Source organism: Pelophylax lessonae (assembly GCF_965119305.1).
Source record: "Pelophylax lessonae genome assembly, chromosome: 4".
Classification (NCBI taxonomy): domain Eukaryota; kingdom Metazoa; phylum Chordata; class Amphibia; order Anura; family Ranidae; genus Pelophylax; species Pelophylax lessonae.
Genome location: NC_138771.1, coordinates 195,625,731 through 195,640,984, shown reverse-complemented (window position 1 = coordinate 195,640,984; position 15,254 = coordinate 195,625,731). Strand labels below are relative to the sequence as shown.

The 15,254-nt window shown below is 47.2% G+C and overlaps 1 protein-coding gene across 1 annotated transcript in view; it reads left to right on the top strand.

The window, feature by feature from the left end:
- COG5 (component of oligomeric golgi complex 5) overlaps positions 1–15,254 on the top strand; it is a 644,155-nt gene that overhangs the window by 405,415 nt on the left and 223,486 nt on the right. Inside the window, exons 12-13 of the mRNA XM_082254383.1 lie at positions 11,764–11,968; positions 12,834–12,995. Of these exons, the coding sequence (XP_082110509.1) occupies positions 11,764–11,968; positions 12,834–12,995 (367 nt within the window). The remainder of the gene's footprint in view (positions 1–11,763; positions 11,969–12,833; positions 12,996–15,254) is intronic.

The window sequence follows — 15,254 nt, the reverse complement described above, 5'->3', positions numbered from 1 at the left end:
GGGGAAGCGCCAGAAGGCGTGTAAAGGGGCGGAGCCGCCTCCTTTATTCGGGAAAACGATCCAAAGGACTTCCTGTCTGTAAGAGACAGCGCTGAGAGCAGTTTGGTAGAAGCTTCTGTGCATCAGGTGGTGAGCCCTTGGGGTCTCTCTCTCTCTCTCTGTGGGTCCGAAGCAGGTAACACTGAGGGGCGCTGTTGCGCTTGGGGATTACAAAGAAGAAAAAAAAAAAAAAGTTTTTTTCTTTGCAATTTTTTTTTTTTGTTTGCTGGCAAGTGTCTTAGATTAATCATGGACCCTGCCACACATGTATCCCCACCTGATCCCCTCGAGGTGGCCGCAGGACCCTCCAGTGCCCCACTTATGATTGATGCATTATCAGCAGTTTTGGAGTCTTTGGTATCCCGGGTGGAGGTGGCCTGTCAGGGACGGGGGGCAAGAAAGCGACCCCCGCCTACCCCTATTTCATCTGACACTTCAGATACGGATTCTGAGCTTGTCACTGCAGCTGCAGGTCCCTCTTCTGGGGCTGCTGTCTCGGGTACGGTCTCCTCAGACAGTGAGGAGGACGTTTCTGCCTCCGCCATAGCACAAGAAGAAGCGTTGGTGGACGCACTAGTTATGTCTGTCCGGGAAACCTTAGGTCTTGAGGTTACACCGGCAGAGGTAGCTGACACTGAAATTCCTTTTGGTACTAGCAAGCCTACCAAAATGGCGAAGGTTTTTCCCTTGCCCAAATGTCTTGGTAATCTAATTAAAGAAGAATGGGGTCGTCCGAAACGAACCCCTGCTATTTCCAAACGCATTGCTAGGCGCTATCCGTTTGAGGAATCCCTCCTTAAAAAATGGACGGTACCACCATTGGTGGACTCACCGTTTTCCAGACTAAATAAAGCCACTGTTATCCCGTTGGAGGACGCTCCGTCCTTTAGGGATCCGGTGGATCGTAAGGTGGAAGCGGAATCCCGCTCCATTTTTTCCCTGATAGGGTCAGCCTTTAGGCCAGTGGTTGCCATTGGTTTAGTTTCACAAACATTGACAGAATGGACCAAATTGTTACGCCGTGACTTAAAGGGGAGAAGTATCCCCCCGGCAGCATCCGATTTGATGGAGCAGATTATACAAGGACTACAGTTCATCTGTGACGCCGCCCTGGACGCCACTCCCTTGTTAGGGCGTGCATCGGTTTCAGCAGTGGTCCTCGGACGCATGTTGTGGTTAAAGTGCTGGTCGGCGGACCAAGGTTCCAAAAAAGCTTTGGCTAATCTCCCTTTTCAAGGGGATCGCCTGTTAGGCGCCACCTTGGATGAGATTATAAAGGATCTCACTGGGGGCAAGAGCACTTTTTTGCCACAGACTGCTAAGGGTAAAGGACCTCGTAATAGGCGAGGACCTTCCTTTTCCGCTCATAAAAAGTTTGTTCGTTCCGCTGGGGCGGGCGATAAGGCGAAGCCCTTCAAAGCCCCTTCAGGGTTTTTCAAAGGGCGCTGGTCAGGTAAACAAAAGTCCGGCTCAGCCAAACCTGAAGATAAGACCAATACAGCCTGAAGGTGCGCCCCCACCCATCTCTGGGGTGGGGGGACGTCTTCACCGGTTTCCGGATCCATGGCTTTCCAGAATCCCGGACAAAGGGGTTCGCGAGGTCATACGGTCAGGATACAAGATCGAGTTTCAATCACTTCTACCGGTGCGATTCTTCCCTTCCAACATTCGACTATCCCCGGATCGCTTAAAAGCTTTGCGGGGGGCAGTAATGGACTTGATGCAACAAGGAGTGGTAGTTCCCGTTCCTTGAGCAGAACGTTTTCAGGGGTTCTATTCGAACCTATTCACAATACCCAGAAAGGAGGGCAAGGTGCGTCCAATTCTGGACTTAAGAGCACTCAATCATTTTGTCCGGGTACAAGAATTCAAAATGGAGTCCATCTGAACAGGGGTGGCCTCCCTGCATCAGGGGGATTTCCTGGCGTCCATAGACAGCAAGGATGCCTAATTTCATATCCCCATCTTCGCAGGACAGGGCCTAACTTTAGAGACATCCTTGGCAAGGGTGTGTCTCCTTACGGAGAAGCTCCGGAAGATTCAGTGAACGATTCGGATGTTGCTGTCTGTCAACTGGCCTTCCCTTCGGACTTGCATGAGGATCCTGGGATTGATGGATTTCCTTCTTAGAGGCAGTACCGTTTGCCCAGTCTCATACCAAAATTCTCCAAAAGGAGATTCTTTTCAAATGGAATCGGAATCCCGATTCTCTTGGCAATCGGATCCGGTTGAGCGAGCGGACCAGGGAGTCTCGGGTCTGGTGGCTTCGGTCTCCGATGCTCAGCCAGGGGAAGTCATTTCTTCCGAAAGAATCCAGGTTACCGATAAATGTATTGGAACTGAGAGCGATCAGACTCTGTCTGATTTACTGGACCGAGCAGCTCCAGGGCAGCCCGGTTCGGATCCAGTCGGACAATGCCACGGCCGTGGCTTATGTCAATCACTAAGGGGGCACCAAGAGTGTCCTGGCGGCCATCGAGGTGGCCAGCATTCTTCGTTGGGTGGAACGGTTTGTTCCGGCTCTCTCCGCGGTAGTCATTCCGGGGGTGAAAAATTGGCAGGCAGATTATCTCAGCCGTCAGATTCTGGATCAAGGGGAATGGTCTCTAAATCCAGAGGTAGTTCACCAGCTGTGCCTTCATTGGGGCACCCCGGATGTGGATCTGTTGGCATCTCGGCTCAACAGGAAGGTGTGGAGGTTTGTAGCTCGCGCCCGCAATCCTCTAGCGGACGCAGCAGGCGCGCTGGTCGCCCCGTGGGGGCAGTATCAGCTACTTGTATGCCTTCCATCCTCTCAAGTTACTGCCAAAACTTCTTCGCAGGATAGAGGTGGAGGGAATTCCAGTTAACCTGGTAGCTCCGGACTGACCTCGTCGAGCCTGGTACGCCGACTTGGTGAGGCTGGTCGCGGACGCTCCTTGGAGACTTCCTTTCAGGGAGGATCTGCGGTCTTAGGGACCGATCTTCCATCCTGCTTTACAATCGCTGGCTTTAACGGCCTGGCTATTGAGACTCAGGTGCTGAAGGACAAGGGATTGTCAACTTCAGTTATTCCTACTTTAATTAAAGCAAGGAAAGCGACTTCCAGAAAAGTCTATCATCGCACATGGAAGTCTTATATTGCGTGGTGTGAATCCCTTGGATTTCCTCCACGTGCCTATTCGGTGACCCGAATCTTGGCTTTTCTGCAACAGGGGGTTGAGCAGAAACTGTCCTTGAGCACTATCAAGGGTCAGGTTTCAGCGTTAGCAATCTTCTTTCAGAAGCCTTTGGCTACTCATTCCTTGGTGCGGAATTTCATCCAGGGGGTGCGGCACCTGGCTCCGCCAGTGCGCGCGCCCTTACTGCCCTGGGATCTTAATTTGGTGTTGTCGGTTCTTCAGAAGCCTCCCTTTGAAAGTATTAGGGAGATTCCCTTGCTTACGTTATCCCAGAAGGTGGCCTTCTTGGTGGCCATCACTTCTGCACGCAGGGTGTCAGAACTGGCCGCATTATCCTTTCGTTCCCCATATCTGGTGGTTCATAGGGATAAGGTGGTTCTTCGTCCGAATCCATCCTTCCTTCCTAAAGTGGTTTAAGAATTTCATCTGAATGAGGATATTTTGTTACCTTCCCTGTGTCCTAAGCCCAGTCATCCTCTGGAGTTTGCGTTACATTCCTTGGATGTGGTTCGGGCAATCAGGGTATACTTGAAAACTATGGACTTGTTTCGTAAAACGGATTCACTTTTTGTGATCACGGATGGCCCCAAAAAGGGGTTGCCTGCATCTGCCGCGACTATCTCCAGATGGATCAGACAGACGGTGGTACAGGCTTATTCTATTAAGGGTCGGAATCCTCCGTTCCCTGTTAAGGCGCACTCCACTCGGGCGCTTAGTGCTTCCTGGGCCTTCCGCCATCAGGCGTCAGTGGTCCAGGTTTGCAAGGCGGCTACCTGGTCGTCGGTTCATACCTTTACAAAATTTTATAAAGTTGATGTGTTGGCATCGGCGGATGCCTCGCTTGGCCGCAAGGTTTTGCAGGCCGCAATTTGAGGAGACCGTTGGTCTACCTCGAGGGTTTTTTTCTGTTGGGTTTTCAGTTGAGTCTCATCCTTTGGTTTGATGAGCCTTTAAGACTTCTAGTCGGCACCGGTTGGGCCTTCTGGATTTAAATTTTGATTTCTGTTAACCCACCCCTCATTTGTGGCACTGCTTTGGGACGTCCCAATTTGATATTAATCAAGAGAACTGCGTCTGTCAATGAGCGACAGAGAAAAATGGATTTTTGTAAAATCTTACCGTAAAATCCTTCTCTCTTAAGCTCATTGACAGACGCAGTCCTCTTGATTAATATCAAATTGGGTTATACTGCCCTCTACAGGAGTAGGACACTAGGCAGAAGGAAAACGTTCTGGCCACACCTTAGGGGCAGTCCCAGAGAGTATATCCTCTCTCTCTCTGATACAGGAAGTCAGTTATGTTACAAAGCAGTGTTAGAGAATTTAACCCAACCCAACTCAAAAGTAGAGGGGCAGGTTTTTTGAGTGAATAGTCATCAGCAGATTCAAATTGAGGGATTTTCATTGATTTGGGATTTTTTAACCCCAGTATGTGACCTGAACAGTAACCACCTTCTTCCTCTCTTTTTAAGTTATATGTATATATGTATCTAGTGCACCATTGCCGAACTCCATGTTATAACCATGTCAATACCAGCATGATTCTTCATTTGCACAAATTTTTTGCAAAAAATATCATCACCTTGAGGAGTTTACTTTCCTCAGCGGGGTCATTGTGGTGGTTTTAATTCTGCCCTGGCATTTTTATTCACATGTTTTCTAGCTTTATATAGTTAATAATTTAAAACTGTGGTTATTAAATGCTACCAAAAGAGAGCCCTGACTCAAAAAAATGATATCATTTTTTGGGGGGTACAGTGGGGGTTGTCTTTTAAACTATCACAGTACTGAGAGCTGAAAATAGCCTGGTATAACTTGAGTGGTTAAAGGGGTTGTAAAGTCATAAGGTTTTTTTATCTTAATGCATTCTATGCTTTAAGATAAGAAAACCTTCTGTGTGCAGCAGCCCCCCTCAGCCCCGCTAACACTTACCTGAGGTCCCTCTCTGTCCAGGGATGTCCACAAATGTCTCAGCCATCCAAGATTCTTCCTCCTGATTGGCTGAGACACAGCAGCGGTGCCATTGGCTGTCGCTGCTGTCATTCAAAGTTAGCTGGCCAATTAGGAGAGAGAGGGGGCGAGGCCTGGTCGGGGCTCTGTGTCTGAATGGACACAGGGAGCTGTGATTCGGCTCCAGTGCCCCCATTGCAAGCTGCTTGCTGTGGGGGCACTGAACAGGAGGGAGGGGCCAGGAGCACAGAAGAGGGACCAGAGAAGAGGAAGATCCGGGCCACTCTGAAAAACCAACTGCACAGAGCAGGTAAGTATAGCAGGTTTGTTATTTTTATAGGAGAGAAATTAGACTTTACAATCACTTTAAGAAGTGACTCCCAAAATAAAAAAGCTGCATTTCTATTTTAATGTATTAATTATGCCTTAATTTAATATACCAGTGTTTCCCAAACCTTTTTCAAGGCACCCTTTAAAATTATGCACAATCTTGTGGCATCCCATTTTAAAATGTAAAAACTAAACTAATCGTTTTATACACCACAGCAACATCGACACACGTAAGACACCCAATGTTTAGAGGTGAATTATTTATCCAAAGCAAATACACCTTTGCAAACTGGTACTGACTAGTATACCAATTTTTCTCTTCTCCCTCAGCTAATGTGACCACAGTGCTGATGGAGTAGGGCAGGGAAGGGACAAACAAAGATGTTGTGCAGGCACCCAACATTCCCCTGTCAAAGAATGCCATTGGTTGTTAGGATACTGTTGCACAATGAAAACCCATGGCTTTGTGTAACTAAAAGGCAGGCTTGATCCACCCACTGGCCTTTATACAATTTTGGGCAATTATGAGGCATTTTGCTGAGGTACTCCAGGGTGCCTTGGCACCCTGGTTGACAAAAGCTGGAGTGTACAGTGCTTTGTGGTTTGCTGTAACAATTTTGCAGGATGAGTTTATGCTATACTTATAGCATATTTTTTAAAGTAGAATTTCAGGTTTGGATATTTTACATAGTTACATTGGTCCAGCTTGGACCAATGTAACAGTGTATATACCATACCTGTTGGATCCCCCTAGTAGCTGGAGATCACTGTATTAGACACCACTACCACAGTGATCTTAAGGGGTGGCTGCCTTGACATAAGAGGGTGGCTGCTGGACACAGGCACCATTAAGTGCCGGTTCACACTTGTGCGGTTTGCGAGATCGCATGTAATTCGGAGCGCACTGCTCCTTCATTACATGCGATCTCATGTGCGGATGTGAGTTCAGCCATACACTTTGTATGGCTGAATTTGCAGTGCATCTGAAGCAAACTCGCACATGAGGCTTTTTTTGAGCCGCATCAGAATCAGATCACACAGTGCGATCCTATTCTGTGCGAATTTGCAGATCGCACTGGGGGTGTCGTTAACTTTTAATTGACACCCCCTGCGTATCGCATATGGCAGTGTGAACTGCCAGATGTGCGGATGCGATGCGGGAACACGCTGCATATTCGCAGCGTTCCCGCATCGCACAAGTGTGAACCAAGACTTGGGGATTGTTTTGCATTTTCTCAATGAATACGAAGCGCTTTCTTATTGAACAAAGTGGAGAGGTGGGGCAGTGACGCCACGCTCTCCAGATCATCCATCAGAGAATGCTTTGCATTTATGGGGGAATGCAAAGCATTATCTGAATAGCACCCGTGTCCAGCTTTTAACCTCCTGGGCTCACAGTCCAGCAGGCCAGCCACTTGGCACCAGGCCCCAGAAATTAGTGGAGGTCACTGCAGTAGGGGTGCCTACTACAGTGATTTCCAGTTTCTAGAGGGATCCCACGGGTGATGAATACTTATTAAAAATCCACAGACAAAATTATACCACTGTTTGATACAGTAGTTATTTTATAAGATTCCTATCCTCCAGAAATTAATTGCAATAATTAATGTTTGTTTTTTGTTTTTTTGTTTTTTTAATCAAAACTTTTTATTGAACAGAAAGAAAGAAACACACTTTCCAATGTACAAATAGCGCAATAGCTAACATTAAACAATACATGTCAAGGTCACCTACATGCCCCTGGCAATAGTCATTATATTATGAACCATAAATTAGGGATAGACCAATATGGTTTTTCCAGGGCCGATACCAATATTTTGGTCACAACGTATCAGTATCGGCCGATATTCTGCACATTAAATCATACATCCAAAGCAGAGTGACCAGTGCCCCCATCAATGCAGAGTGACCAGTGCCCCCATCCAATGCAGAGTGACCAGTGCCCCCATCAGTGCAGAGTGACCAGTGCCCCCATCAGTGCAGAGTGACCAGTGCCCCCATCAGTGCAGAGTGACCAGTGCCCCCATCAGTGCAGAGTGACCAGTGCCCCCATCAATACAGAGTGACCAGTGCCCTCATCAATGCAGAGTGACCAGTGCCTTCATTAATGCAGAGTGACCAGTGCCCCCATTAATGCAGAGTGACCAGTGCCCCCAACAATGCAGAGTGGCCAGTGCCCCCAACAATGCAGAGTGACCAGTGCCCCCAACAATGCAGAGTGACCAGTGCCCCCATCCAATGCAGAGTGACCAGTGCCCCCATCCAATGCAGAGTGACCAGTGCCCCCATCCAATGCAGAGTGACCAGTGCCCCCATCCAATGCAGAGTGACCAGTGCCCCCATCCAATGCAGAGTGACCAGTGCCCCCATCCAATGCAGAGTGACCAGTGCCCCCATCCAATGCAGAGTGACCAGTGCCCCCATCCAGTGCAGAGTGACCAGTGCCCCCATCCAGTGCAGAGTGACCAGTGCCCCCATCCAGTGCAGAGTGACCAGTGCCCCCATCCAGTGCAGAGTGACCAGTGCCCCCATCCAGTGCAGAGTGACCAGTGCCCCCATCCAGTGCAGAGTGACCAGTGCCCCCATCCAATGCAGAGTGACCAGTGCCCCCATCCAGTGCAGAGTGACCAGTGCCCCCATCCAGTGCAGAGTGACCAGTGCCCCCATCCAGTGCAGAGTGACCAGTGCCCCCATCCAGTGCAGAGTGACCAGTGCCCCCATCCATTGCAGAGTGACCAGTGCCCCCATCCATTGCAGTGTGACCAGTGCTCCATCCATTGCAGAGTGACCAGTGCCCCATCCAATGCAGAGTGACCAGTGCATGGGGATTAAAGCACCGCCAGATTACACAAAGAGTAGGGTTCTTCTGCTTACCCCGCGGGGGGCGCTCTCATACGAAGTCCCGCCTCCTGGACTGGCTCCTATGATAGACGTCACTAGTGTGCTGTCTATCATAGGTAGGAGTCGGGACTTCATATGAGAGCGCCCGCGCCAGGTAAGTAGAAGAACCCTCCTCTTTGTGTAATCAGGCGATGCTCTAATCCCCATTCCCCCTTCCTCTCCGGAGGCAGCCCTACCCTAAGAAAATATCGGTCATATCGGCCAAGTTTGTGGCCGATACCGTTACTTTCAAAAAAGTGAATATCGGCCAAAGCGATAATCGGTCAATCCCTACCATAAATCAACCCTCAAACAACATAAAGGGACTGACAATTTACAGCCAACAATACCCAAACACAACCTGTTAGATGCTCCCCGAGGTTATTGCAAAACTCTGGACATCACCAGTTCCCCAGGACTCAGCGCAGGCGTGTCCAGCCATGGCGACCATATTTTTTCTACCCGGGCTTCCCCTATGTTGGTAAATGTACCTTTCCATAATCAAGGTGTTCCCCATGTGTGATATCCAAGAGGTAGAAATAGAGCTCTAGAAAAGGCTATGCGAACCAACTCCTCCGGAACAAACTCCTCTAGAGCCCCCAGGATACAGTGAATTGGGTCTAAGGGATGGTCGTCCGGAACACCTGGTTAAGTGTCCCAAGTATTTCGCTCCAATACTTATGGAGCTTCCAACAGTGCCAGAGTAGATGAATGAGCTCATTGAAGTCTAGCCAGGCAGTCGCATCCTGTGCACTTTCAAAGAAGTGATTCTGACCCCTGGCAGTCACCCGCAGCTTAGCCGGGAATAGCATAGCATAGGATAAGTGCAGCCTTTGAAGCCTCCTCTTGACTTCCGCAAATTTTGATCTCCTGTGTTGCACCTCCGCGGAAAAATCCGGGTAGAATAAGATTTTTATGCCATTATAATGAATGGCCCCCTTTTCCCTGGCCAGGCGGAGTACCACCTCGCGGTCTTTATAATTCAGGAGTCTTGCCAGCATTGAGCGAGGAGGGTTGCCAGACAGGAGGGGTCTCGGGGGTACCCTGTGAGCCCTTTCCACAGCGTAGAGAGGAGAAAAGGCCTCCTTGCCAAATACTTCCTGCAGCCATCCTTCAACGAACGACGTGGGGTCCCTATCCTCCATCTTCTGCGGGAGCCCCACTATGCGTCACATTTTTGCGCTTCAGGCGATTCTCAATGTCAACTGTTTTGTTTGTTATAGGCCTGGGATGCCTGTTGAGTAGCCACCCTGACATCCCGAAGCAGAGAGGGCAGCTGGTCTGCCACATCACTCACCCTGCCCTCCACTGTAGTGGTCCGTTCTCTGATCTTCTAGAGGTCTTGGTGCAGGAGGGACACCATTTCCCGCAGCCCCCCAAACTATTCTTTAAGGTCATCCACAGAGGCCGTTCATTTGTGTATGGCATGTAAGATCTCACTTAGTGAGGGCTGAGCAGTGTCCTCTGATGGTACATCAAAGATATCAGGCATAGGGTCATTCTGGAAGTCTAATGACACTGTGTCATCTTGCAGGCCTGCATCTTCCCCGCCCGCATGTTCAGGGGAGAGTGCAGGGCCCTGACGGGTCAGAGCACTGACGGGCACCTAATGTGGCTGAATCCGGGCAAAATCTTATGTGAGGACAGGATAGTTCACAGGATCATCAGCAGGAGCTTTGTGCAGCACGTCTGCTCACATGCCTCGTCAGGCCACGCCCCCCAATAATGAATGGTTTATTCGTTTTTACTTAAAAGGGAGTCCGGTTTTTTTTTTGTTCGTTTTTTTGGGTGGATCTGAACAGACGCCCCATGCATCTCTATGGGGCATTGGATATCAGTGGAGACATGTCCGCTGACGTCTGATCCGATCCATCAAAACCGGACAGATGGAAACCCTATTTTCCATCCGTCTGGCGGATCGGATCGAATGAGAATGGACAGACGGTCCGTTCCCATCCGATTCCCCCATAGAGATGAATGGGGACCTGACAGCTGTGTCTCCGCACACAACACGGAGACACTGCTGTCATCCGCCTGCTCAGCGGGGGATCGGTGGATCGATCCCCCGCTGAGAAAAACTGAGTCCGCCTGACGGACTCTGTGTGTGAAAGGTGCCTTAGGCTTTCCCCCCTGCTTTCCCCTGGTGATCTGGTAACACACCTCCTGTATTAAACAGACACCATTCTGGATGAATAGGGCACAGGTGAAAGATTTAGACAGCAGCATTGTCAGTCTGGGGGGGGGGGGGGGGCAGAGAAGAGTATCAGAAGTACTTGCAGCTTTAAATACATTAACAAATTAAAGCTGAACTCTAGCTCACAGTTGAAGAAAACAGTTTTTTTTCCTTTTGGGATAAAGATCTGACATAAATAAATAAATGCTAATCATTATAAGCACCCCTGTCAGTGTGAAATGGATAGTCTCATATCCCTGTATTTGCTAAAAATCTAAAACTTAATAGAAAGGAAGCCTAAAAAAAGAAAACAAGTAAATCCATCACATCTAAGAATTGTTAAGCTGCAATATAATAAATGTTTACCTTTAGGTTTAATACTGCTTTAACCACTTGACCCCAAGGCCTTTTCTAGCACTTTTTGTTTGCATGTAACAATCAGTATTTTTTACTAAAAAGTTTTTAAAGCAGAGGCTCTAGAGAATAAAATGGTGTTGCAATTTTTTTTGTGTCACAGTATTTGCGCAGAGGTTTTTCAAACACAATTTTTTGGGGGAAAAAATAAAATGTTTTGAATCTTAATGTAAAAGTTACAATACATAACCCAATTTTTTGTAAAATATAAAAGATGATGTTACGGTGAGTAAAAAGATACCATACATCTTACGCTTTAAAATTACACATGCCCTTGCAACAGTGACAAAGGACGTACACTTTACTATCCATAGGCGACACTTAAGTCTTTACAGGCTACCACTTTAGATTTAGACAGGAGGTCTGGTGCTAGAATTACTGCCCATGATCTGATGTTCGTGGTGATACCTTGCCCCCCCCCCCTTCCACAAGCACGGGGGGTGGGGGCAGGGGCACTTTTAACTTTTTTTTTTTTCCCTATATCATAGAGATTAACAAAGCGGCTCTGGTTTTTGTTTGTTTCTATGATCAGCCGGCAGAAGCTCTGGCTGGCTACGTGTCCTAGTAGGATGGGACAGCCTAATGCAGGCGGCAGGAGGGACTTCCCATCCCACTGCTTGTAAAAGCAATCCAGTGGCTAGTTAGCCACTAGTATTGCTTTTACAAGAAGGTCGACTCCAGCACTCATGGGCCGAATGTCAGCCAGTTTTTATTGAACCAGCCAATGCCCCCCGACATTCAGCCTACTCAATAGTGCTTATGCATCTTTTTCCCTTGTCCAGTCATTTGCACTTACGTTATCTTGTTTGTTTTCCAGCTTCCACATTCCTGAAACAAGCTTTTGAAGGGGAGTACCCTAAACTGCTAAGGCTATACAATGATCTGTGGAAGCGTCTTCAGCAGTACAGCCAAAATCTACAGGGCTCATTTACGAGCAGTGGAAACTCTGATCTTGTGGCCGAGTTGCAGCAAATTGAAGATGACACACAAGATGGTTTCATGATGAAGAAACAAGATCACGAGTGAGTGTGAATACATTTGGAATGTGTTTAAGTCCATTTTAATTTTTTTTAAACCATTCACATAAAATTTTGTGCTAGTCAGACTAGTTTATTTAAATGACAAAACAAATTATGTTAATTGGAATATGTAGATGGCTGCTAATTAGTGGATATGTTTTAATTGGCGATAATGAACACCAAATTCTGAACTGTGTATTTAGGGAGGGTTACATTTTTCAACTTTGTTTTCATCTTTGAAAGGGAGACATGCAACTTATTGACATTAGTTCTACCCAGGAGCCTTTTTATATTGCAGAATTTTGTTTTTCCTCTGTTTTCTAAATAATAGGCACTGTTTTGTCTGCAAATGAGAAAATGCATAGTCTTTTTAACCGAGATTTGCTTTGTTTGCTGAAAAAGAAAGCTTAAAACAGGGAGTTTTTGCCCCCCAGATATGTGAATGCTTTTTTGTGGTATCTTTGGTTGGCTTTCCTTATGCTGCATTGACTCAAGTATAGGTGTACATAGCCTGAGTGCTAGCAATATTTTTAATTTATATTTACTTTAAACTCAGCCCTGCATGGTTCCCCCATTGCAACAATAAAAAGTTGAACATTTTATATTGTATACAGTGGGTAGTTTTAAGTGTTAGCAAGAGGGAAGGAGATGGGTAATAAGCATATTTATGAATAACATTAATCAACTACTTTGTTTCATAGTGTGGACTTAGTTGTGATGATAATTAACCATAAAATAGTTGGAGGTTTATGGTTCTGAATGTAGTTATTTTTTCAAATGCTTTAACTGAATGAATGATAGTAGACGTATGTCACTAATTTGTGACTCCATAATTTGACCATTAATACAAATCTTTCTTTCCATTCAGTCCAGAGAAAACACTGAAAGATTCCCTGCAGGCCTATGAAGCAGCATACCTATCCAAATCTTTGTCTCGGCTATTTGATCCCATCAACCTTGTCTTTCCACCTGGCGGTTGCAATCCCCCTTCTGCAGATGAGCTTGATAGTATCATTAAAACAATTGCAAGGTAAGAGGGTTAAACCGATACTTATTGCTGTCTGTATTAACATTAGGCAACCTTTTACAGTGTAGAGTGCTGAAAATTGGTCATAAGAACTTGAGAGTGCCAGATGTATAAACAAAATATCTCATTCAAATTTTCATTCGGGGAAAAAAATATCTAGTAGGTAAATTGTGGTGAAATAAACTAGATTCTGCTACAATAGCCCTCAATGTTGGTGTCAGTGTCTGCAAAAAAAAACCCTAGCATAGATGTCAATGACAGCAATGAAAACAAAACAAAAAAAACATTAAAGCTGCATACAGATACCCGCTGTTCAACTTAAACACCTCTCTAGGTCTGGCAGATTTGGAAGGAGTAACCAACACCAGGACCCAACTCCAGTGGAACAGGCTTCCTCCAGTACAGCCTCAAACCTTCCTTTTGCAATGTCAGGGAGGTCCATTCTGCAGCCTCTGCAAAGATTATGGGCAGAGATATGCAAAAGCAGTCAGACCTGGGGACTTGAGGCTTAGATACTGGAGGGGGCCATAAGGATGTTGCGCTTTTCATTTTCTCAGAATGCTGTAATTTTCCTTTAGTTCATTGACAGACACAGCGCTCCATAGATCATAACTACTGGGTTATATTGTCTCCTCCAGGAGTAGGACTAGGCAGAACAACAAAACACCTGGCTACACCAATAGGACATCCTTAGCTTGTATATAACCCCCCCTCTCTGCTCTAGGTAATCCGTTTTAATCTGTTTAGTCAGGAGTAAGGAATTAGGATCCCGGCTGGGATCTCTGGTCCTTGCAATTTTTTTTCTCCTTCTTAAATATTTTTTGTTTTTCCCTTGGGAGATATACAATCAACTGCCAGACTGGGGGACAGGCTGGATAATCTAGATCCAGCGGTCCCCCCAGCCTAGCCAGCAGATTGCAGCTACGCGCTAGGTCGGCCGCGACATAGCCTCACTGACAGAGGCTGGCCCGTGAGTTGAACGTCTTGTAGGGTCGCATATGATCGGGCGTGAGTCTGAGACACAGCGGCCCCTTGACTGACCGCTCCCCTACTTCGGTGGCGAGAATTCTGTCTGGAGCGTTACCCGCACCATGGAAGGTTAAGTACAGTCCCCCCTCTCTCTCTTTGGCGTTTTTTTGGGGTGGACGCAGGTAACCTCCAGGGATGGTCAAACCTGCCTGCAGATTTCCTCCTCCCATCCTAAAATCCCTCAGTGAGCTGGGCTTCCCCCCACTCCCTTTCCCCCCTGTCTGGACCTTAACATTCTAAAGAAATTGCCTTGCATTCCCTGGATGTGGTTCAGGCAATCAGGGTGTACCTGGCAGCTACTGAGTCTTTTCGGAAGTCAGACTCACTATTTGTACTCACGGATGGATCTCGAAAAGGGTTGGCTGCTTCTGCTGCGACCATTTGCAGATGGAGAAGACAGACAGGGATTCAGGCCTATTCAGTTAAAGGTCAGGATCCTCCTTTCCCTGTTAAGGCGCATTCTACTGGGGCCCTTAGTGCCTCCTGGGCCTTCCATCATCAGGCATGAGTGCTTCAGGTTTGCAAGGCGGCCACCTGGTTGTCTATGCACACTTTCATAAGGTTTGATAAGGTGGATGTGTTGGCATCAGCGGATGCTTCTTTTGGCCCCAAGGTTTTGCAGGCCGCTGTTTAGAGGACTTGGTCCTCTTTGAGGGTGTATTGTTTTTTTCAGGTGAGCTCCAGTTGTTTATAGTTGAGCTCCATGTTACCTGGTTGGCTACTATTTAGCCTTGGGAATTTTTTCTTGTTGTTCCCACCCCTCATATTTGACACTGCTTTGGGACAGCCCAGTGGTCAAGAAGAAAAGAAGCTGTGTCCGTCAATGAACGAAAGAGAAAATGGGATTTTTGACTTACCGTAAAATCCATTTTCTCTATCGCTCATTGACAGACGTAGTCCTCGGTGATACAGCACCTTCGGGTTATGTTGCCTCCACAGGAGTAGGACTAGACAGGAAATAAAATGCTCTGGCCACACCCTAGGGGCAGTCCCAGAGGGTATATCCTCTCTCTCTCTGCCTCAGCAAATCAGTTTTTTTCTGTCTAGTCATGAGTAAGGACCTAGATACCTTGCTGGGATCTTCGGTCCTGGCAGGATTTTTTTCTTAGAAAAGAATTTTTTAAGACAGCTTTTTTTTCTCCAGTGTTCCTGTGAGATCTTCAAGCAAGAAAGCTGAACTGGGCGACGGGCTGGATGTTGAGATCCAGTGGTCACCCCAGTTCAGCCTACGAG